The 23236-nt window shown below is 41.3% G+C and overlaps 1 protein-coding gene across 2 annotated transcripts in view; it reads left to right on the forward strand.

Annotated features, from left to right (window-relative positions):
- ARNT2 (aryl hydrocarbon receptor nuclear translocator 2) overlaps positions 1–22829 on the forward strand; it is a 228672-nt gene extending 205843 nt beyond the window's left edge. For both annotated transcript variants that reach the window (XM_082253227.1, XM_082253228.1), the window contains 4 exons: positions 14797–14932; positions 15014–15179; positions 18619–18755; positions 22007–22829. In XM_082253227.1, the coding sequence (XP_082109353.1) occupies positions 14797–14932; positions 15014–15179; positions 18619–18755; positions 22007–22105 (538 nt within the window). In that variant the 3' untranslated portion in view covers positions 22106–22829. The remainder of the gene's footprint in view (positions 1–14796; positions 14933–15013; positions 15180–18618; positions 18756–22006) is intronic.
- The last annotated feature ends 407 nt before the right edge of the window (positions 22830–23236 follow it).

A 23236-nucleotide genomic window follows, 5' to 3' on the forward strand; every position in this document is an offset into this window, starting at 1 on the left:
CCTATGGGAGGATTGGATGTATAGGAGCCAGAAGTGGCAAATGGGGACCCAAGAAGAGGAGGTTTGGGGCCACTCTGTGCAATTCTGTTGCACAGAGCAGATAAGTATGACATGTTTGTTTTTTTTTTTTGTTTGTTTTTTTTTAAATACCTTACAGCCACTTTAAGACGCCGTTCACACTGAAGCGACCTGTCAGGCGACCTGGTCGCCTGACAGATCGCCGTAGGTCGCATGCCATAGAGAAGCTGTGGACCCGTTCTAATAGGAGCGACACAAGTCGCTCCGACTTAGAAAAAGGGTCTGGAGCTTCTTTGGGGCGACCCGGAGCGACCTGCATTGACTTCAATGTTATGAAGTCCGTGCCGGCCGCCCCGAGGTCGCCCCGGCAAGTAGCGTCGCCCCAGTGTGAACGGGGTCTAAGGGGAATGTATAGTGGATTTGTAAATAATTTATTTGTTATCATTAGGAATAAAAGTTTGAACTTTTAGTCAGATCGATATTAAATATAGCATAGTATGAAGGATCAGAAAGGATTTTTTTTTTTTTTTCCTAATTCTTTATTTAAGAATTTAAGAATCAGGTATGCAATAAATGAGGCAAGGCATCGTAGTCTTGGAATCAGTAAACTGTGGTACATTGTAGGCAATATACTAATGTAGGGTAATACTTTCTAACCACAACAAATTTTCAGTTCGTAAGCAGAACATATCTGTCCATTTACGATCTTGCCATGTGATAAACAGTGCTAGAGGGAAAATGTCCTGTACAGGGGAATTTGTTTTAACCCTGCTGGATCAAATTGAACTATGCTTTATCGGGTTTTTTGCCTGCCACTGGATCAGCTGTAGGTGTAGGATTATGTATATGGAGGTTTTCTATTTATTCTGTTTATTTTTATTTTTTGTCATATTAGGTGGGCTAGTGTCTTTTTTCAGCCCGCCTATGTAACTATTTAGGCTCATTTTCATATTTCCCTGTCTCTACTTTTTTTCTTACTTTTTTTTTCTTGGATATAAAGCCTGTTGTTTACAGAGCTCAATAACTAAAGCTGAAGTTTACACACAAAAATTAGTGACTTATTCACTCACTAATTGAATAGCTTAGTCCAAAGTTTCAGTCAAAGAAACCAAAACAGGGAACATGTGCCGTTCTGTATTTTTAGCTAACCTATAGTACTGTGGAAGTCCTTTGTAATGTATTATAGCCTTGATATTTTATATTTAGTTTCATAGTTGATAGGGTTGAATAAAGACACTAGTCCATCCAGTTCAACCTCTAAAGGGGAAAGGGAGTCAATGTCGATAACCATTTCCCATATCCCTGTATGTTGTGTTCACTAAGAGGCAAGTCCAACAGTCTTTTAAAACTATCAATACTTCCCACTGACACCACCAATTGTGAAAGGGAGTTTCCATTCTTATCGCTCTGACAGTGAAAATCCCCCTACGCAGCTTAAGGTTAAACTGCTTCTCCTCCAGTCTCCAGAGACTGAATCGTTTTCTTCCTACGCTGTAAACACTATTGACGTATTTTTACATCGCTAACCATATCTCCTCTCAAGCGTCCCTTCTCCAGGCGAAATACGTTTAGGTGTACGTTTATGAAAGGGTGAATTTTTTTCTCTGTTCGCTTCTCTGCAGTTCTCTGGGGAAAATTATCTCCTCTGGCACCCTTTTTATGAAGCAGAGAACTTCAGTTCTCCCAGGGTGATCAGAGAAGTGTTTCCTCGGCGAACGGCCGAGATCTCTATACAAGTGAATGGGGCGCCTATAATCTCGTGAGACAAAGCGAGATTACCATACTATGAAAATCACTGGCGCTCTTTTAATAAGCAGTGATAGATTATTGCTGCTGAATACACGATCCCCACTAATGTGAATAAATAATAGTCCCCTTACATAAATATATATATATATATATATACACTGAATACACACACGCATACATTTTATATATATATATACACACATTCAATATATATCTACATGTATGTGTGTATATATATACACATGTATATATATACATAAATATGGCAGGGGGACATGATTACTGTGTTGGGGGGTCTGAACGAGGAAGAAGGATGTCAATAATCTTCCTTCTTCCCCCTCAGTTCTCCCCCCGATTTGGTCTTTACTCCCCGATTCACAAGCTCCAGGCTGGTGAATCCGGGAGTGTGAATTCTGGCACAGATCGCCAGTGAAGTGCTGAGATCGCAGCTTCTTAACCTGGCTGTTTCTGTGTCAGGCAATGACAGATTCCCATGTGAAGAGATGATCAGCGAAGAACATGTTCTCCCCCGATCATTTCTGTTTCATAAACTGAGAATGATCGGAAATGAGCTGCGATCAGCAGGATCACTGCTCATCTCCGTTTCATAAAAGGACACCAAAGTGCTTGTAGTCATTTCTCATAATTGAGATCCTCCAGTCCCCTTTAATAATTTTGTTGCCCTTCTCTGGATTCTTTCCAGTTCCAGCACATCCCTCCTAAAGATTGGTGGCCAGAACTGGATGTAATACTCCATATGTGGCCGAACCAGAATTTTTTTAAAGTGGCAGGATTATTGTTTTAGCTCTGGAGTAAATTCCATTTTTTTTGCTTGCTAATATTGTGCTGGCTTTGCTTGCTGCAGCTTGACATTGCATGACATTTCTGAGCCTGACATCTGCTAGGATCCCCAGATCTTCTTCCATCCTGGATTCCGCCAGAGGTTCTCCCCCTAATGAGTAATTTGCATTCATATTTTTAGTCCCCAAGTGCATTTATTTAAATTTTTCAACATTAAGCCTCATTTGCCACATAGTTGCCCACCCCATTAATTTATTCAGGTGGTCTTGTAAAGTTTCTATATCCTTATGTGAAGTTATTGTTCTGCTTATTTTTGTGTCGCCAGCAAAAATTGAGATTGAGCTATTTATACCGACCTCTATATCATTTATGAATAAATTAAACAGAATTGGTCCTAGGACAGAGCCTTGGGTACGCTAGTTACCACTCCAGACCAGTCTAAGTACATGTTATTTATCACCACCCTTTGGACACGCCCCTGTAACCAGTTTTCTATCCATTACCAAACCCTATGGTCCATGCCTACAGACCTCAGTTTGTATTTTAAGCATTTGTGGTAAACTGTATCAAATGCTTTTGCAAAATCCAGGTACACCACTACCACAGGCCTTCCCTTATCTAGATGGTAGCTCTTATTCCTCATAGAATGTTAACAGATTGGTCTGGCAGGAACTACCTTTTGTAAACCCATGCTGATTACTACTAATGATACTTTTATCATTAGCATATTCTTGGATATAGTCCCTTATCATCCTCTCCTAAAGTTTACATACTATCAATGTTAGACTGACTTGCCTGTAGTTTCCAGGTATATGTCTCTGCCCTTTTTTGAATATTGGTACCACATGGGCTTTTCTCCAATCAGCTGGTACCATTCCTCTCAGTATGCTGTCCATAAAGATTATGTATAATGGTCTGGCTATAACCTGACTGATTTCTTTGAGGACTCTCGGTTGTGAGCTATCCGGTCCTGGTGATTTATTGATGCTATGCTAAGTCTTTCTTGTCTTTCTGTTAGCCACAAGAGTACATCCTGTGACGTGTTACTAAAAATACAGTTGTGGTTGTTATACCCCTCCTTTTCCCCAGTAAAAACTGAGGAGAAGAAAGCATATAGTATAGTTTCCTCCTTTTCATTTGTAACCATCTTCCCTTCATCATCCTTTATGTGGCCAATATGCTCTGACCTCGCTTTGTTACGGTATATATATTTTAGCCTAGCCACCCTGATTGCGTTCTTACACTTCTTATTGCCTTCCTTGTAGTGTTGGAATGCTGACAATGACCCCTCCACTTTATATTATTTAAAGGCCATTTGTTTCTCTATCATATGTCTTTTTACAATATGGTTTAGCCACACAGGTTTAACCTTCACTCTTCTATATTTATCGCCCATTGGAATGTACTGGGTGATACCTTTATTTAATGTGTTTCTAAAGCATTCCCATTTTTTCTCAGTGTTCAATGTTTTTAGGATTTGGTCCCATTTAATGTCTTGTTTAGGATTTGGTCCCATTTAATGTCTTGTAATATTGAGCACAGTTTAGAAAAGTTGGGTCGCTTGAAATGTAGCGTTCTTGTGCTACCCTTGTTCCTCCTTTTCCTATAATTTATGGTAAATGTGATCATCCTGTGATCGCTAGATCCCAGGTTGTCCCATATTTCCACATCTGTGATCAGATCTGAATTATTAGTAATTAATAGATCTAGCAAACCATTCTTTCTAGTCGGAGAATCCACCAATTGAGACATGAAGTTGTTCTGGAAGACATTTAAGAAATGATGGGAAATGAGTGAGCTGTCTCCTCTACCCAGTCAATATCTGGATAGTTGAAGTCTCCCATTATGATGACATTGCCCTGCCTCGCCGTCATTTCTAACTGTGATAGGAGGCCCAGCTCCTCCTTCTCCTTTAGGTTAGGGGGTCTGTAACATAAGTTGTCTAAATATTACTGTGTAGTTTATAGGCACCTGAGTTAGACTCAGTGCTCTGAGTAATCAGCATTCAGTAACAGACTGGTCTGGCATGCCCCCCTTCCTCTGTAATACAGTCTGTAGTGAGTACACTTGTGATGAGCAGTGTGACTGTCACATATATATATACCAGCGTGGAGCACTGGAGGGAAAAGCTGAAAGGAGAATTTTCATTTAGAGGAAAAGGAATTTGAAGGCAAAAATCATAAATGATAACACGAGAAAGTAACGAACTATAAATAAGTGTAGGACTTTTAGGCCCCATTCGGATATCACATTACAGAAATGAGAGCTCCTGCTTGCGATTCTGAAAATGTGATTTACACGCATTTCCACGTGTCAGTCATAAGGCATTCACTACAATGGGCTGTTCAATTCTGTTGTGCGGCAATCGCAGCAGAATTGCACCGAATTTAGTGTGCTGTTGAGAATAATACCACCCAAACATGTGTTGCATGTTTTGTTGTGATTTGGAATTGTGGGCAGAATCTTGGAGATTATGCTTGCGATTCCAAATGACCTAATGTGAACAGAGCTTCTGTGTTTGATTGTAAAAAAGTGTATATAGATAGTAAAAAAAAAAAACAATTCTAAAACATCAGTTTAAAAATGTATAAACAATACTTTAAGATTGACAATTTACATTGGTCTTGTATTGGGTTGTCGTTCCCCTCTTGTGATTGGACAATGTGAAATCTGCCAGTTGTGAGCCTCTGCCCCTAAAACCAGTAAGGAGGCAGAAAGGCGTGATTTTGATGTCTGAGTCAGCCTTCTGTGAGAAGAATTCTCCATCCCTGGTGATAGGTTTAGCCTGGACTTCCACTTTATCTAATCTTAAACCTGCTCCCACCCCCAATCCAAGTCCTATCAAACCTAGCCTGTAGAAGAAAGCTGTCTATACTAGTCTGGTCTGAGTGGTCATGTGATCGGCTCCCAGTGCTGGGTTCAGGGGAGAGAAGGGACAGCCGACAACGGATGTCTTATTGTAAGGCTATGGATGACGTCACTGCCCAGGTATTGCAGCCATTGTCAGCACTGTCTCTTCTCCTCTGAAACCGGTGCTGGGGAGATCATTGGACTGGACTGGAGTGCACTGAGAATAGGTAAGTATAGACATCTTCCCTCTTTAGGGTAGTTAGTATAGGGCTTAGAATGGGGGTGGGAGCAGGTTTAGCCACTTGCAGACCGTATAACTTAGATAGTGGGCCGGCTGCGCCGGATCACGTACTAAGTACAGTAAAGTTAAAAAGTATTTTATCCCCTGCTGATTTTGTATGTTTGCCCACTGACAAAGATATGATCAATCTATAATTTTAATGGTAGGTTTATTTTAACAGTGAGATGGAATAACAACAAAAAAAAGTTAGAAATTGATTTGCATTTTAATGAGGGAAATAAGTATTTGACCCTTTGCTAAACATGACTTAGAACTTGGTGGCAAAACCCTTGTTGGCAATCACAGAGGTCAGACTTTTCTCGTAGTTGGCCACCAGGTTTGCACACATCTCAGGAGGGATTTTTCTCACTCCTCTTTGCAGATCCTCTCCAAGTCATTAAGGTTTCGAGGCTGACGTTTGGTAACTCGAACCTTCAGCTTCCTCCACATATTTTCTATGGGATTAAGGTCTGGAAACTGGCTAGGCCACTCTAGAACCTTAATGTGCTTCTTCTTAAGCAACTTGTTTGTTGCCTTGGCCGTGTGTTTTGGGTCATTATCATGCTGGAATACCCATCCACGACCCATTTTCAATGCCCTGGCTGAGGGAAGGAGGTTCTCACCCAAGATTTGATGGTACATGGCCCCATTCATTATCCCTTTGATACGGTGAAGTTGTCCTGTACCCTTAGCAGAAAAACACCCCCAAAGCATAATGTTTCCACCTCCATGTTTGACGTTGGGAATGGTGTTCTTGGGGTCATAGGCAGCATTCCTCCAAACATGGCTAGTTGAGTTGATGCCAAAGAGCTCGATTTTGGTATCATCTGACCAAAACACTTTCACCCAGTTCTATAAATCATTCAGATGTTCATTAACAAACTTCAGACAGGCCTGTACATGTGCTTTCTTGAGCAGGGGGATCTTGCGGTCGCTGCAGGATTTCAGTTCTTCACGGCATAGCGTGTTACCAATTGTTTTCTCGTTGACTATGGTCCCAGCTGCATTGAGATCATTAACAAGATTCTCCCATGTAGTTCTGGGCTGATTCCTCATCGTTCTCATGATCATTGAAACTCCAGGAGGTGAGATCTTGCATGGAGCCCCAGATTGAGGGAGATTAACAGTTATTTTGTGTTTGCTTTATTTGCGAATATTCACACCAAGCTGCTCAGTGATGGTCTTGTAGCCCATTCCAACCTTGTGTAGGTCTAAAATCTTGTCCCTGATATCCTTGGACAGCTCTGTGGTCTTGGCCATCGTGAAGAGATTGGAATATGATTGATTGCTTCTGTGGACAGGTGTCTTTTATACAGGTAACAAGCTGAGATTAGGAGCACTCCCTTTAAGGCCCCTTTCACACAGGCGGACCGTTCAGATCCGCCTGTCCCTTTTTTTGGCGGATCTGCATTCCTATGGGGCATCGGATGTCAGCGGAGACATGTCCGCTGACATCCGATCCGTCAAATCTGGACAGATGGAAACCCTATTTTCCATCCGTCCAGCGGATGGGATCGGATGAGAACGGACCGACGGTCCATTCCCATCCGATTTCCCCCATAGAGATGCATGGGGAACTGACAGCTGTGTCTCCGCACACAGCGCGGAGACACAGCTGTCATCCTCCTGCTCAGTGGGGGATCGGTGGATCGATCCCCCGCTGAGAAAAACCGACTCCGTCCGACGGACGGAGTGTGTGAAAGGAGCCTAAGAGAGTGTCCCTAATCTCAGCTCAATACCTGTATAGAAGACACCTGAGAGCCAGAAATGTTGCTGATTGATAGGGGATGAAATAATTATTTTACTCATTAAAATACAAATTCATTTATAACTTTTTTGAAATGCATTTTCTGAATATTTTTGTTATTTTGTTTCTCACTGATAAAATAAACCTACTATTAAAATTGTAGACTGATCATTTCTTTGTCAGAGGTCAAACATAAAAAATCAGCAGGGGATAAAATACTTTTTTCCCTCACTGTATGTGATCCGAAACTTTTCGGGTCTGAGGCGTGCATGCGCGCCAGTGGAGGCTTGCTCCCACTGTGATTATACACAGCGGAAGCTGATTGGCGGGTACCGTTGACTCAATGTCCGCTGCACCCACCGATCCTTCAGTACAGAGGGAGAACGGCGCTCTGCCTATGTAAACAACATAGTACAGAAGGCATGGATCCTGTGTTTCTGCAAAGTAAAGCAAAGATCTATGCCTTCCCCTAGTACAAGCACCTCCCCCACAGTAAGAAAACACCAGCTGGGCACACAGTTAACCCTTTGATTGCCCCTGATGTTAACCCCTTCCCAACCAGTGTCATTAGTACAGTGACAGCGTATATTTTTTATCACTGATCACTGTACTAGTGTCACTGGTCCCCAAAAAGTGTCAGTTAGTGTCCGATTTGTCTGCCACAATATCGCAGTCCTGCTATAAGTCGCTGATCACCACCATTACTAGTAAAAAATAAACGAATAAATAAATAGAAATTTTCCTCAGTTTGTAGACACTAACTTTTGCACAAACCAATCAAAATACACTTATTGGGATTTTATTTTACCTAATATATGTAGCAAAATACATATTGGCCTAAATTTATGAAGAAATACGATTTTTTTTTTCATTTTTTTTGGGATATGTTTTATAGCAGAAAGTAAAAATAAGTTATTTTATTTTTTTCAAAATTGTCAGAATTTTTTTTTTTATAGCACGAAAAATAAAAGCCGCAAAGGTCATCAAATATCACCAAAAGAAAGCTCTATTTGTGGGGGGGGGAAAGGACATAAATTGTATATGGGTACAGCGTTGCACTACTGCTCAATTGTCAGTTAGGCTTCTTTCACACGGAGCAGACCGTATTGCGATCCGCTCTGGCACTTTTTTTTTTTCACGGACATCCGCAATCCCATTGCCATGCATTATGTCCGTATATCACCCGCAAACGGATGGGGTGATATACGGACATACGGAACGCCCGTGTGAAAGGGGCCTTAAAATAATGCAGTATCGTAACACAAAAAATGGCCTGTTCACGAAGGGAGATAAATCTTCCGGGAGGACAAGTTGTTAAGATTAAATAGTATATCTTTTTTATAAGATTTTTATCATAAGGATTTACAAAAAAAGAGAGAAATTACATTTAAAAATAAAGTATAGTGAGTACTATAAAATACACCTAACAGCATAGATATGGCTTTTCGGATGTAGGAAATGGGATTTAGAAAGGTTCAAAGGCCATATAGAAGAATTCTAAGATAGTAGGCTGCAAAATTGGAATTGTTAATAAAAGATATGCAAAGGGAGCCATATTTCCTGAAAACAAAAATGTTGGTTTTCAGGAAATATGGTGATGGGTAAAATTGGGTATACCTGCGCTATGGAGTGTGTATACAACACAAATACATGCACATGGGTAAAAAACGGTGGTTGTACTGCCTCCAACTTACCACTAGGGTAAGAAATGAATGGGGTTTAGGAGATGTTGGTGTATGGCGCTTCCACCGTGCACAAACAAAATTGTGCAAAAACTATGCTAAAATTATTAAATATAGGGTATAAACCTGTAAAAAAAGTATAAAAAGTGCACTGTGCTCAAAAGATTAGCCCTTGGGCCAATATGTGCTGAAATGAACAGAAAGTGCACTTGTGCTGATATAGTACAAATCAATTAATGTGCCAGATTTCTGGGTACAAATTGTGAAAGAACCAGCTGGTATTGCTTACTAAAGGTGCCGAAGTGCTAAGATAAATAAATAAGTGAATATTGCTGCAAATACATTTATTGTGATGTCCCCATATTGGGGGTGAAAACAGTACAATTATAGCCGTTAAAGTGATAAGATTACAATCTGTGCATGAGTGGCACCTACTAGGCGCGGTGCTGGGAGTGCAAGTGATAATACCCGTGGTAAAGCACTTACCAGGCTCACTCCCTTGTTCCAAGTAGGGCTCGGTTTTTTTAGTTTTCCCACTGTTTCACTCTGCCTCTAGTGATATACTGCACGTATAGAGCTGCTGTATGAGGCTCGGCTTTTTACAATATCTCAGTGATAATCGTTGTTGGGAAGTTCACGATCAGCTCCTCGAGTGTTCTCAGGTGTTCGGCCGTCCGGCGCTTCCGCGTTCCACGGACCGAAACCACCTAACCGGAAGTGACAAATGACGTTGTATTTCCGCTCTACGCGTTTCGTCACTGCGACATCATCTGGGCCGCCCAGATCCAAAGGTGGATTAAGATTAAATAAGTTTAGACTGGACTTTTACTTTAATCACTTCTGGGCTGGAAGGTTTTACCCCCTTAATGACCAGGCCATTTTTTTGCGATTCGGCACTGCATTACTTTAACTGACAATTGTGCGGTCGTGTGACGCTGTACCCAAATAAAATTGATGTCCTTTTTTTCCCACAAATAGAGCTTTCTTTTGGTGGTATTTGATCACTTCTGCTGTTTTTTTTTTGGTTTTTTTTGCGCTATAAACAAAATAAGAGCAACAATTCAGAAAAAAATATATATATTTTTTTACTTTCAGCCAAAAAAAAAAAAAGAAAATTAAATGTTTTCATCATTTTAGGCCAATATGTATTCTTCCACATGTTTTTGGTAAAAAAAAAAATCCCAATAAGTGTATATTGATTGGCTTGCACAAAAGTTATCGCATCTACAAACTTGGGGATAGATTTATTGCATTTTTATTTATTTATTTATTTATTTTACTAGTAATGCCAGCGATCAGCAATTTTTAGCGGGGCTGCGACATTGCGGCCGACAGATTGGGCACCCAACTGATACTTTTGAGGGGACCAGTGACATTACTACTGTAATCAGTGCTAAACATATGCACTGTTACTCTACTAATGACACTGGCAGGGAAGGGGTTAACACCAGGGGCGATCAAAGGGTTACGTGTGTCCCTAGGGGATGCTGTGTTCATCTGTGACAGAACGGCAGTCTGCCTTGTTTACATAGGCAGACCGCCGTTCTGTCTCTATGGGGAGTGATTGCGAACCAGCTGATTGGCTCCCCCTCATGCCAATCAGTGCACGCCCCCACTGGCTATTGCACGAAATGACATACAGGTACGATGTTTTGTGCAATAGAGCTGACCTGCCGCAGTATATGTGCGGCGGCTGGTCGGCAAGTGGTTAAAGAGACCCTCTCACATGACTACAATCTCTACCATTTGACAGCAACATTTTGTTGTCATTTAACTACTTAAGCCCCGGAAGATTTTACCCCCTTCCTGACCAGGGCCTATTTTGCGATTCGGCACTGCGTGACTTTAACGGACAATTGCGCGGTCGTGCGACGCTGTACCTAAATGAATTTGACGTCCTATTTTTCCCACAAACAGAGCTTTCTTTTGGTGGTATTTGATCACCTGTGCGATTTTTTGATCATGCGCGGTCCACCGCTCACACGCGCGGGGGGGGGGGGTCCGTGACCACGCGGGAGCGCGCCTCCGGCGGCGCGTGCTCGCTCCCCAGAGCCTCACAGGCTAGTGACGTGCAGCCGGTTAAAAAAAAAACAGCTGACATTTGGCCCGTGTGTACGTCGGTCTGTCCAACAGAAGCTGGTTGTACGGCCCGCATCCGACTCTCTATCAGCGCTCCCAGCCAATAGCAGAGAAGGCTGATCAGAGTGTCTGGCGGGGGGGGGCATCTGTGGGGTTGAATGAAAAAAACGAACAGTGTATTCTCGCATTCACGTGACTGATGCTGCTTTTTTGGTTTCCCATAAACTCTGCCAACATTTTTGGAAGATATTTTTCTGGAAAAATATTGCAGGGTGTGTGTTCCCACAACAATAAGTTTTGGGGGGAATTTGCAGGGAGTCAGGAGAATGCTCCTTTGTTCGTGTCCCTGACATACTGTCAACCTCCCTCCCCCCCCCCCCCCCCCCCATATCAAATACCCGAAAACATTAAAGTAGGATTTTCTCCTTATTTGGTTTCATGAAGGGGATACTGCTCCAGTGAACTGGAGGAGAGAGAATACAACCACTACGAGGTCAATCATAAGTACCATTTATCAACCCGGAGACAAAAGTGCGTACCCAAACTGTTGGGAGACTATGGGGCATTTTGAACAGATGAGAACAAGGGGCCGCAAGACATTATATGGAGTCGTGTTCTCCAGTGTACTCAGCACTATTGCAAAATATTGGCCTCCATAAATAATGTGCATAAATAACTTTCACTGTGACTGGGATAAATAAGTTCAGATAGGAAATAAATAACCTTCATTCTCATGTCTCCTGGTGAGCGCCATTTCTCTTTGCAGAAGGCTGAAGGCATGGTTTCCAGGCCATGGAAAAATACTGTATAAACATTAAAAAACAACCCTAAGAACGTTGCACCACAATCTTTATAGTTCTTTTATGTAACTGGAGCAATGCCTGTTTTTTTTTACTAAGGACTGTATCCTCAGAGTTTAGGAGTTAACAAACAATAATAAGTAAAGTCAATGTCTATCCCACTGCTGGCCTTTTTGTAGAGTAACATCTGAAGGTCATACTTCCCCCATAATGACTGGAATAGTGTATCATTGTTGACACACAGCAAAGAAACATATTTTTTTTGAGCAGGAGAGATCTTTGTGTACAAAACTGCAGAAAAGGAAAATTTGATGTGTTACCTCAGCCTGTCAGGCATTTTTCTTTCAGTCCTAGCAAATATTATGGTAGAATATAAGTGGTTACTACTGGCAATACTCCTCCCACTTTTCTTTCCCCTTTATTTACCATTATTTATCAAATTTATTTCTCTGGGATGTAAAATATATAAATCATTCCGAAAAAGGTTGTGATAAATGATACTATTATTCAAGCTGTCTAATTAAGAATTAAACTACACAGGTGAAGTTTAGTGGGGTGGTTTATTAAAGGTAAATAAGCTGTTGACTTTGCAAGAGGATTTTCCCTTAGCTTAGTAAATGAGGTGAAGCTCTGCTAACATATATCATCCAATCATGTGCAAGCACAAAATACTGTTTTTTTATTATTTTCCTTGTATATGATTGGATGTTCTTTACAACGTGTATCTGTAAGTGAAAATTCTCTTGTAAAGTGTATAACCTATTTGCATTTATTAAATGAAACCCCTAAGTCATGCATCTGAGTAGAGATGAGTAAATTTTTATTTTTACAAAATTGATTTCTTTGCAAAATAACTAATTTGCTGCCAACTAAATCTTCCCAAAGCAGAAATTCTCAGTTTTGCTCATTGAGCTGCTTTGGCAAAATTAAAATCAATACATTTTTTGTACGCCATGAATGCAATTCTGAGTTGTGGATCTTGTAAATCACTGGTGTGATTTGTCACGCACGTAATATGCAACAAATTCTTTATTTGTTTTGATATATTGATTGCGTACAATACTTAAAGTGAAATTCCAGTCAAAAATAAAATTCTGCCCTTGCTTAGTGTGTTTAAAAACTGAAACTTTTGTATTATGCATTTTCATAACTGCTGATTGGCTAGATTAGAAACAACAGTCTAACCTAGACAATCAGCAATCTCTGGAGTTTAAGGGAGCTTTCACACAGACGGACCGTTCAGATCTGCCTGTCCGTTTTTTTGGCGGATCTGAACTGTCCTCCAATGCATCCCTATGGGGCATCGAATGTCAGAGGAGACATGTCTGCTGACATCCGATCCGTCAAATCTGGACGGATGGAAACCCTATTTTCCATCCGTCCAGCGGATCGGATGGGATTGGATGAGAACGGACCGACGGTCCATTCCCATCCAAATTCCCCCATAGAGATGCATGGGGAACTGACAGCTTTGTCTCCGCACACAGCGCGGAGACACAGCTGTCATCCTCCTGCTCAGCGGGGTATCGGCGGATCAAAAACGGCTGAAAAAAACGGACTCCGTCCGATGGACGGAGTGTGTGAAAGGGGCCTAACCGACAAGGGCGTGCCTGTACAGCCGAAATGTGGCTGATAACAACAGGCACTTTCCTAAACTGTTGTTGGCCTCTGTGTAAACATCGGAGTAGCCCTGCCTCCGTCCTTCCCGGCCACGCTGCCTTCATTCCCAGTCATCAGCCCCATTTACAGGAGAATGTGCTGCAACTAACTTGTATAATCCTGTAAGAGAGTTGTAAGCCACGGTTCGAAAGCAAAAAGTTGAAAGCACTTCCAACTGTAGCCGCGGCACTGTGAAGAAAAACAATTTAGGCGAGCATCCAGTTTCAATGGGAGCGCCACTGAGCATCACAAAAAATACCAATATAGGTCACGTCTGGAAATTACGTCATTACATCCGCTGTGCTGGAAGAAAATATCTACCATGTTTCCCCGAAAATAAAATCGGGTCTTATATTAATTTTGGCACCAAATGACATAGTAGGGCTTATTTTCGGGGTAGGTCTTAACATGTAGTGTGCTGTCTTCTCTCCCCCTCTCCCTCCCTGCCTGTCAGGAATCCCCAGTGAGAACCGAGTAAAAGTGTTTGTAAGATCCTAGAATCCACTCTATTATTAGTATTATATCACGTCCAATGTGTGTGTTCCTGTATTATAATTGTGCCAAATTCCTTCGTTACAGCGCTGCTCTGCGCTTCCTTGACCCGCCGGAGCTCTCTTCCCCGCTCTGAGCACTGCAATGGGGAGGGGCTGAGATCCTGAGATAGCTGGGAGAAGAGCAGCTTGAGGTCAGCTGAGCACCGAGTGGCGCTGTACCGATATTTGCCACAATTATAATACAGAAAAACACACATTGGAAATTATATAAAACAGTAATAGAGTGGATTCAAGGATTTTACAAACACTTTAAACTAGGGCTTTCTTTTTGGGGTAGGGCTTATATTGCAGCCCTCCCCAAAAATCACAGTAGGTCTTATTTTCAGGGTAGGTCTTATTTTCGGAGAAACACAGTATGGGCATTACAGTCATATGTTAACTAGAATTTCAAAGCAAAAAAGGTACAAAGAAATATATATTTATTATTTCACTTAAAAAGATTTATTTATATTGAGGTAAATGATTCATAGAGTGTGAGTTGCAACAAGCCTTTACTTCTATTTTAATGCTCATGCTGCATTGCATAGCATGGTATGGGCTGTCTGTTTCTTTCTTTACCTGCTTTTCTTTATTACAGCTCTTCAGTGGTTCATGTCACAGGCGTTAATGAGATCCAGTCTCCAACTGGTACAAGCCAAAACCTTACCCAGATATCCCGTCAGCTTAACGCCGGACAAGTCTGGACAGGAAGCCGTCCCCCTTTTCAAGGACAGGTATTGTCAAACCAAAATGTCAACATTGTGTGGCTAAACGGTGTGAGGCACTTTGGTGAATATATATTTATTTTTTTACAGCAAATCACATCTCAGTCTGGCAAAGCTCAGTCTTCTCCATTTGGCATTGGAACAAGCCACACATACACATCTGACCCAGCAACATATAGCCCATTATCCAGTCCGGCCACATCATCTCCCAGTGGAAATGCTTACTCCAGCCTTGGGGGAAGAAATGCGGCATTCAGTAAGTCTATTTTCTTTTGCTTGTATCAGACTTAAATATTTAGCATTAGGTTAACATCACACTGTAAAAATGAGAACACGTGTCATCAAACAAGACTTCTCATTTCACAAATGTCAATGTTAAACTCCGTCAGGGACAAACATAAACTGCATTGCAGACCGCAGGCTATCCCCTACTAATGAGACCTCAGGTTAGGTCTTACCTCCACGCTTATGGTTGAAGAGGCAAGGAGATTGGTAGCAGTGCGTTTTATGAAATACTGATATACAGATTGTCATGTGAAGTAGTTATCGCTTTGTCCCCCACACGTTACAGAGATGACAGGGAATTGGCTGCTTGGAAAATAAGTTTTAGGTCTGTGACTTGGGTAATCAGGTTGGGGCACTCAGCTTAGCTGGGGGCTTAGCCAGAGCCTTTAGCTTCATTTGAAAAAATGATCTAGGCTAGGGTATGTTAATGCTACCAGTTTTACATGGATGAGTGTGGAGTCTGTGGAGAACTTGAGAGCAAAGATCAGCCAGTTAATCTGTTCCATCGATTTAAAGTATGGAATGGTCCACTATTTATTTGTTGTTTATAGTGCATTTGAAACCTGGCAATTACCTTTTCCTATTTGCCCCCTTTTAGTCTGTTAAATATACTTTGAAAGCGTTTTTTTTATATTTGTTCAATAAATACAAATGTTAAAAAACTGATCCTGGCAGAAATTTTTTGAGCTGATAAATTTCAATGCTCTCTGCCTGGGCTGCGTTCTTATAAGTTACACTATTTCCAGTTCTCTGTGTGGACTGGAGAACACCTTTCCCTATGTTACAGAGAAAGAAGAGGTGTTTCGGAGCCCTGTCCTAGGTGTTCCTCTAAAGTTAAAGTACACTGAGTGTTGTCACCTTAGAACAGGAAATATATTAATGGAAAAAAGAAAACTACCACTACGACTGAACAACTTGTTAGTCTTAGATTTACTTTAACATGTAAATACATGCGCATGTCAATCATTGCTTCATTCAAGTCATTTGGGCTCAGCTCAAGTGGTATTTATTAGGAATTTCTACCCCTAGAATGCCCACACAGGTGAAGTATAGTGTGGTTTGGCTATCGTACAGTTGTTTTCCTGTGGGTAAGCTAGGTTCTGCCTGCGGAGATATAACATAGAGTGGGCTAGAAAATAATTAAGGGTTACTGATCCACCAGGAGAGGTTTGTTCCACCAGGAGTGGACAGAAGTGACCTAAACTAAAATCAGAGTTAGGCTTTTTTTTTTTTAAATTAAACTCTTTGATTGACGAAGATGTCAGACAATATTACAATGATCACAACAGTTAACAGGAGAAAATTTTAATACAAATTTTGGTTCACAAACATGAAGAGCTGAATTTTTTTAGATCGTAATTTTAAACGATGAGAGGTGTGCATGTTGAAGAGCACAAGACTATAATATTCCAGTGATACTTAATCATTATCTATTTTATTTCAATCATTTTTATTAACTTTTTCAACATAAAACAACATAAAGAAGAAAAATAAACAGGATTACAAATGTAACATATATATGAACAGTCTTTCCACAGTTATTCGCTAGGGCACTAAAGGTGGAACATAGCTACTGGGAGCATCAAACAGTAACCATACAGGTAGTTGGGTAATGTTTAACTTCCCTGGATTTGGGCCAGGACGTACATATGTGGTATGGCCATGATCAGGATCAGCCTCCCCCAGCCCGTACATCCCTATCGGGACCTAACTGTGCTAATGGGCTGGGGTGACTTCTCCGACATTGCACCAAGTGACATACTCTGGTCAAAAAGAGGTTAGCTCAACAAGCTAATGAGAGACATTCACAAATTCTTGGGAGTATTGATCATACCAGTTAAACCAGGGGGACCATGTAAGATTGCTAGACTGAGCTCTACCCTGTGAAGATGTGTACATCTGTTCATAGGAGCCATGTGTATGTATCAGTGCGATCACGCTGTCAATGGTGATTGGGTCAGACGGTTTCCATTGGCATGTGATTAGTAGCCTGGTTGCTAGAAGGATATGAATGCTTAGAGTGCATTGGCGTTTGGGGATCTTGTTAATCCTTAAACTCAGGAGGGCCAGCGCAGGCGAGAGAGTTAGAGAGGTGCCTGTGACCGCTCGTATTAATACTGCTGTCCAGAGTTTGGTCAGTTGTCGGCATTCCCAAAGGATGTGGAGAAGGGTGCCATGGTTTCTGCAATTCCTCCAGCAGAGAGTGGAATTAGAAGGTTTGAATTTGTGGGACAGGGATGGAGTGATATATCACCTGAGGGTGAATTTCCAGATCAATTCCCACAAGTTGGCAGAGCGAATTGCTTGGTAACTAAGAGAAAGAGCCAATTGCCATTGGTGATTATCAAAGATTACATTAGGGTCCCTTTCCCATGTTATCATCTGGGGTGTTTTACGAAAAGGAGGTTTTATTTTTAATAAGTGATAGAATAATATCCTTGCTATTGGTCCTGGTTGTTGTAAGGTATTGCCCTGCTCTTTCTGATATGCTGAAATGTATACTGGGAGTGCGCAGTAAACAATGAGTTATGTGGGAGTACTTGAAGTAGTCTGAATTGGGGATCGAGAAAGCTTGTTGCAATAAAGAGAAGGGTTTGAGTAAGTCTCCGTCATATAGATCAGATACAAACTCTATCCCTGATTCTCGCTATGACTTTGTAGACATGTCTGGGATAAGTATAGAAAATGTGGAAATAGGTATTGGAACCTTATGTGGGGTGTGAACATCTGGTGTGAAAGATGTGAGTTGGTGGAATGCTTTTGCTACAGCTATGATAGTGGGGGATAAGTCTTCGTTAGTTAGAGTAATGTTTGGTTTGCTGTAAAGCCACGCTAGGAGGTTTTGCCCTGTCACTTGGGAGGATTCAATATGCTTCCATAGGCAGTTGGGGTTTGTGGAGAACCAACTTCTAAGTTGTGTTAGTAGAGAGGCAAGGTAGTAGTCCATGCAGTCAACATACCCTGTACCCCCGACTGAACTGTGTTTGGTTAGCATTGATTGTGCACATCTAGGTTTAGAGTTGTGCCATATGTATTTCGTTATGATTATGTGTAAGGAGGAGTAAAAGGATTTAGGCAGCGGTATCGGAATGGTCCTAAAAAGGTAGATAAGTTGTGGTAGTTTGAGCATTTTGAATGCTGCCAGCCTCATTATCTATTTTAGATTGTGTATATATAGATAGCCATAATTGTTTCTGATCTATAGGAAAGTTTCTTAAATGTTTTTTAATCTGTCATCATGTTTGACAAGAGAATCCCTAATGGCAGTTTCTGTGCTTGAAACCCACGAGTTGTACATTTCTATTGCTATTTGTTAAAGATTTCAATATGCTGCAAAATAATGTAAATTCTGTTCATACATTGTGCAGTAAAATGTAATAAAACAATGCAACTTTCCTCCTTTTTGTTAGCTGAAACAGGTCAGAGCAGCAGCCAGTTCCAAGGCCGTGCATCAGAAGTATGGTCTCAGTGGCAGAGCCAGCATCATAATCAACAGAGCAATGATCAACATTCCCATCAACAACCAGGCCAAGCTGAGGTGTTCCAGGTGCTGTAAATCTACATCTATGTATCTTTACATTCATCAGTGTCAGTAGAAAATATACCAAACCATTAGTAAATAGACAGCATTCAATGGGCAGTGAAGTGAGAGAATGCATAAAATTGTTATCTTATGCTATGCCATAATAGCATGTTGTGAATCTTGCAGCTACAATTAAAATGCTACTCGATACTACCTGCATAAATCGCTTGAGTAGACCAAGCTTGTACAGAACATTGTACAGCTCCTTGCCAGGCCCACATTGCACGGTTCTTGACAGCACACAATCACAGCAAAGAATTTGTTTTAAAGGGCATACATGTGTAGTAACAATCCAAGGAGAAAGATGTGGGAGATCTTTTCCTTTAAAATATTATGAAACAGCTGCAATAATTCATTTGTACACATCATAAGAAGCTATAAACAGAAGATAAACATTGAAATCTCAAGCACATGCATTTTTTAAAAAAGGCATTATATTTAAAGGGTCACATAGCAGAAGCCAGAAAACAGACACATTTTCTCTAGCCACTCATCAATCAAGATTCTTGACATCACTGCTAGAAATGGTCTTCACAATTGCAGCTATCCAGAGTTGCCTATCCTCAGCTTGACTTTGAAGTGCCATGCTCAGACCTCGCTGGACTGGATGTGGACGTTCATACTCTGGTTTGTGCTTTCTAGGTCCAGAACCATCGTAATTGCCTTAGCGCAAAGCCTGTTTTTGAAGACTCACTCTGTCAGTTGGCCTACCAGGATGAGCAATAGCAGATACCTCATTATTTGGACCACTGAAGAGGTTAATGCTGATGTCATTGGCTTCCATTTTACCATGGAAGAAGTTAATGCTGAGGGACTGCAGATGAGCTGTTGTCATCCACTGGATAGACTAAGTCCCCTTCTCTTTCTTCTTCTATTCCTGGAGTACGCATGCTCTGGCCTTCTAAAGCTGGTTATCTGGACACTCACAGTATTGGAAGTAAGAAGTCTTCTAAACCCTCAGGGAAATCTTCATTAGCAAGAATGTGCCCCCCCCCCCCTTTTGTAAGTGGAGGGACGTTTGTTACCCTATGTAGGCTCTCTTGGGAAAAACGAATAAATCTTGTTCTCTTCATTATTTCATTTTATTCTTTCCTGTGCCACCACACACACTACCAGACATACATCTTCCCCTTGGGGTTGCCTGGACCTTAAGATATATGTTCTGGCTCTTTAGCCAGCTTGGTCTTAGAAGCTGAATCTCTCATAGTTGATGTTAGCCTGTTTATGGGACATGTAAGTCCAGCAGTTGTACATGGTATTCTTCAGATTTGCCATCCCTTTCCTGAAGGACCATCTGACTTTCTTGGCTGGCTAAAGCCCCGTACACACGAGTAGAAATTCGGCTGGGAAATTTCGTCTGACGACGATCTGCCGATTTTCGGCTTGTTAGTATGGTGCTTCCGACAACCAACTCCAACTCCTGGTGTGCAGGCTATATAATTTTTGTCGACCGTCAAAACACGTCCGATTTTCGTCTCATTAGTACAGATTTTGATGGGGAAAAATCTTATGAGCAAGACTAGGCATGCTCAGAGATGAAGGAACACAAAGAAAGCAATCCAACACATGACATCACTTCTGAAGTAGAATTCTGTCCTGCGGGAAAATTTGTGTGCAGTCTAGAGCACATTCCAACCAACAGACACCACTCTGGACAAAAGACAGACGACCGGTCGGCGGAAATTCGTTGCGTGTGTACGAGGCTTAAGACACAGAGATTGATCATCTTTCTGGGGCTCTGTCCCGCCAGTCTTTCGCCTGCTACTCAAGTTCTCTGCAGGGTGTTGGCCCCAGCGTCCGTCTTAGTGCATGCGCATTGTTGGTCACTTCTGTGGAGATATCAGTCAACATGGACCTAATATCTTGAACAGGTCTCCTGACAGATACTGTTGGACCAGGTTACAGGGCTGATGTGCTACAATCAAGGGGGAACAGGAAGTCGTGATGTGGCAAGAATGGTAGCTTGGGTCTTGGTCTGGACACAACTTTGTGCTGCAATCCTGACCCTTCTGCTTTTTGTAAGTGCAGTATTTGAAAGGTCAGTTCCCTACTGCCTGCTTTCTGGTGTGAGGATGTTAGGGAAAGACTCCATAATACCCTGGGCTGTCTGCAGGTGGAACAAGTTAGTGGTATAATGGCTTTGTGGGATCTGAACAACCAGATATAGGTCCATCTTTCTTGTTTGTTTCTCAGACTCAAGAGGTAGACCTCTCTGAGGATCTTCCATGCTTGATTTTTACTCAGGCAAAATGTTTGCTGTCCTGTTAAATCTCCTGAACTTTGCTCCTTGGAATCTGAGGCTTTTTTGGATCAGGATAGTGAGAAGCAACTCTAATCTGTGACTCTTCGAGTTTCTAGAGTAGGCAGGAGACAGTAAACATGTTTTTTTTCCTTTAGGGTTTTATCTAAGGGCGCCTCTTTGCTTATGAGTGTATGCTGAGCTTGACCCTCAGTTCTTCCATTTGCAGTCCATTTGGTGAGTAAGGAAGTCTGCCTTACATTCCTCACCTAACCTTTAATGGGAACGTCTCAAGCTCTTAATCATACAGTATTACTTATTATTGCTTACACTGACTTTGTGGGACTGATACTTGGTTCCCTGGGTGGTTTTAGAAGCCATGATTACATTCATTGGGGGTTGCTTTTGTCCTAGTCATTCTCAGTTAGTTCTGCTTTGGTAGTCTTTCTAGACATAGAGTTCCTTATCCTTATTCCTTATGGAATCAAGGGAGTTTAGGTTAAAGCCTTTTCTGTTTAGGCCAGTTCTGCTTTTACTTCTACTAGGATATTATTTTTTAATACCGCTTACTGGTCCCAATCCTTATGAGGGAGCTCTCTTCCCTTTGATACGGTTCAGTAACACAGTAGGGCCATGGGAGGGATTCCCCCATTAATACTGATGGTGTTAATTGGGGATATAAGCGATTTTCTTTCCTTCCAGCTGTGGTGGAAGGAAAGAAAATCAAATCATCTATCGCTTGCTTAGCACTCAGTTAATAAAATGGCCAGTCTGTATATCTAGAGAACAGAAGTAGGTAATAATAACCAAATTTCTTTGCTATAATTCTCCCAATGCATACAACTGACTAGTAGAACATTTTTCATCTCAACCAAAATGTTTTACTTTAATAGACAATAAGACATTTGTGTTTTGTAACTGGCTGTCACAATAGTGAAAAATAGTAATTCATGTGTAAAATCTTGTGTTTCCCCAGGATATGCTCCCTATGTCTGGAGATCCCACTCAAGGAACTGGTAATTATAACATTGAGGACTTTGCAGACCTTGGGATGTTTCCTCCTTTTTCTGAATAAAGTTGTGGAAGAACGTGGATCTTCTGTGTGTTAGTCATCTACGTATCATATCTGTACAGAAAGACAGAAACCTCCAGACTGCCGCCTGCTCGCCACAAACATCTGCACCATCTGTCTCTCAGTCCTTCATGTATTCTCATCTCTGACTAGCTGGGAAATGATTGTGAGCCCAGCATATCCTTCACTGCCTCAGACTCCAAGCCGCCCATATCTTTATTTTAAACTGTTCCCCTGACAGCAAAACGTAAACAAGGTTTGGAAAGGAACGATGATGGATTGTTAGGGAAAATGCTTAAATACTTTAAAAAATGGATAACAATCTCCATATAAAACAGGTTTTTAATTATACTTGACTTCTCAATGTGCAGGGGGCACTTGGCAGTCCCCTCTCTATTACACAACAGTGCGAAAAAATTCAAGAGGATATGTGTTTGTCCCTCACCTGCCATGGCATACTCAGCATCTTTATATTGTGTCTTCTATTGTCTTTGAAAATGCTAAATCTGCAGTGGACTGGGCAGCATCTTTGTGGCTTTGTTTGACGATTTTCACTTACTGTCGAGCTGTCATGTTAATGTGAACCGTATACATTGTGTATTTTGTACTACTACTGAATGTCATGTACTAATATTAGAGGCATAGTCTTACTATGCTGGATTTTGCTAATGTCATTTCATTAAAAGTGAAACCAGCGGTTTGTGTTGTGTGTAAATTATTCATATGCTTAAACAGATTCGACAGTTGTAGCCAGCCAGCCTCTGTTGACTTAGGTTTGTTTTTAGCACAGAACTCTCATGTAAATCCTTCAGCCTACTGATCATTTTCCCTGTCTGAGGTCTGGTACACACCTATGCAGGTGGCAGTTGATGCATATTCCAGGTGCATTTTTAATACACATTTTTTAATCTATTGAAGTCTATGGAACCAAAAACACAACCTGCTGGTCCATGGTTCTTTCCGTAAAATGCACAGATGTGAACTTGACCCATAGGAAACCATGGTAAATGGACTGTAGTGTGTTTCTGCAAAACTGAAAACGCACTAAGAAATGCATACGTGTGAACCAGGCCTGAAACCTTAATATCTAATCCTTAAAATTATGGCTTGAGTCCTAATATCGCTAACATATTT

Source organism: Pelophylax lessonae, assembly GCF_965119305.1.
Source record: "Pelophylax lessonae genome assembly, chromosome: 4".
NCBI lineage: Eukaryota > Metazoa > Chordata > Amphibia > Anura > Ranidae > Pelophylax > Pelophylax lessonae.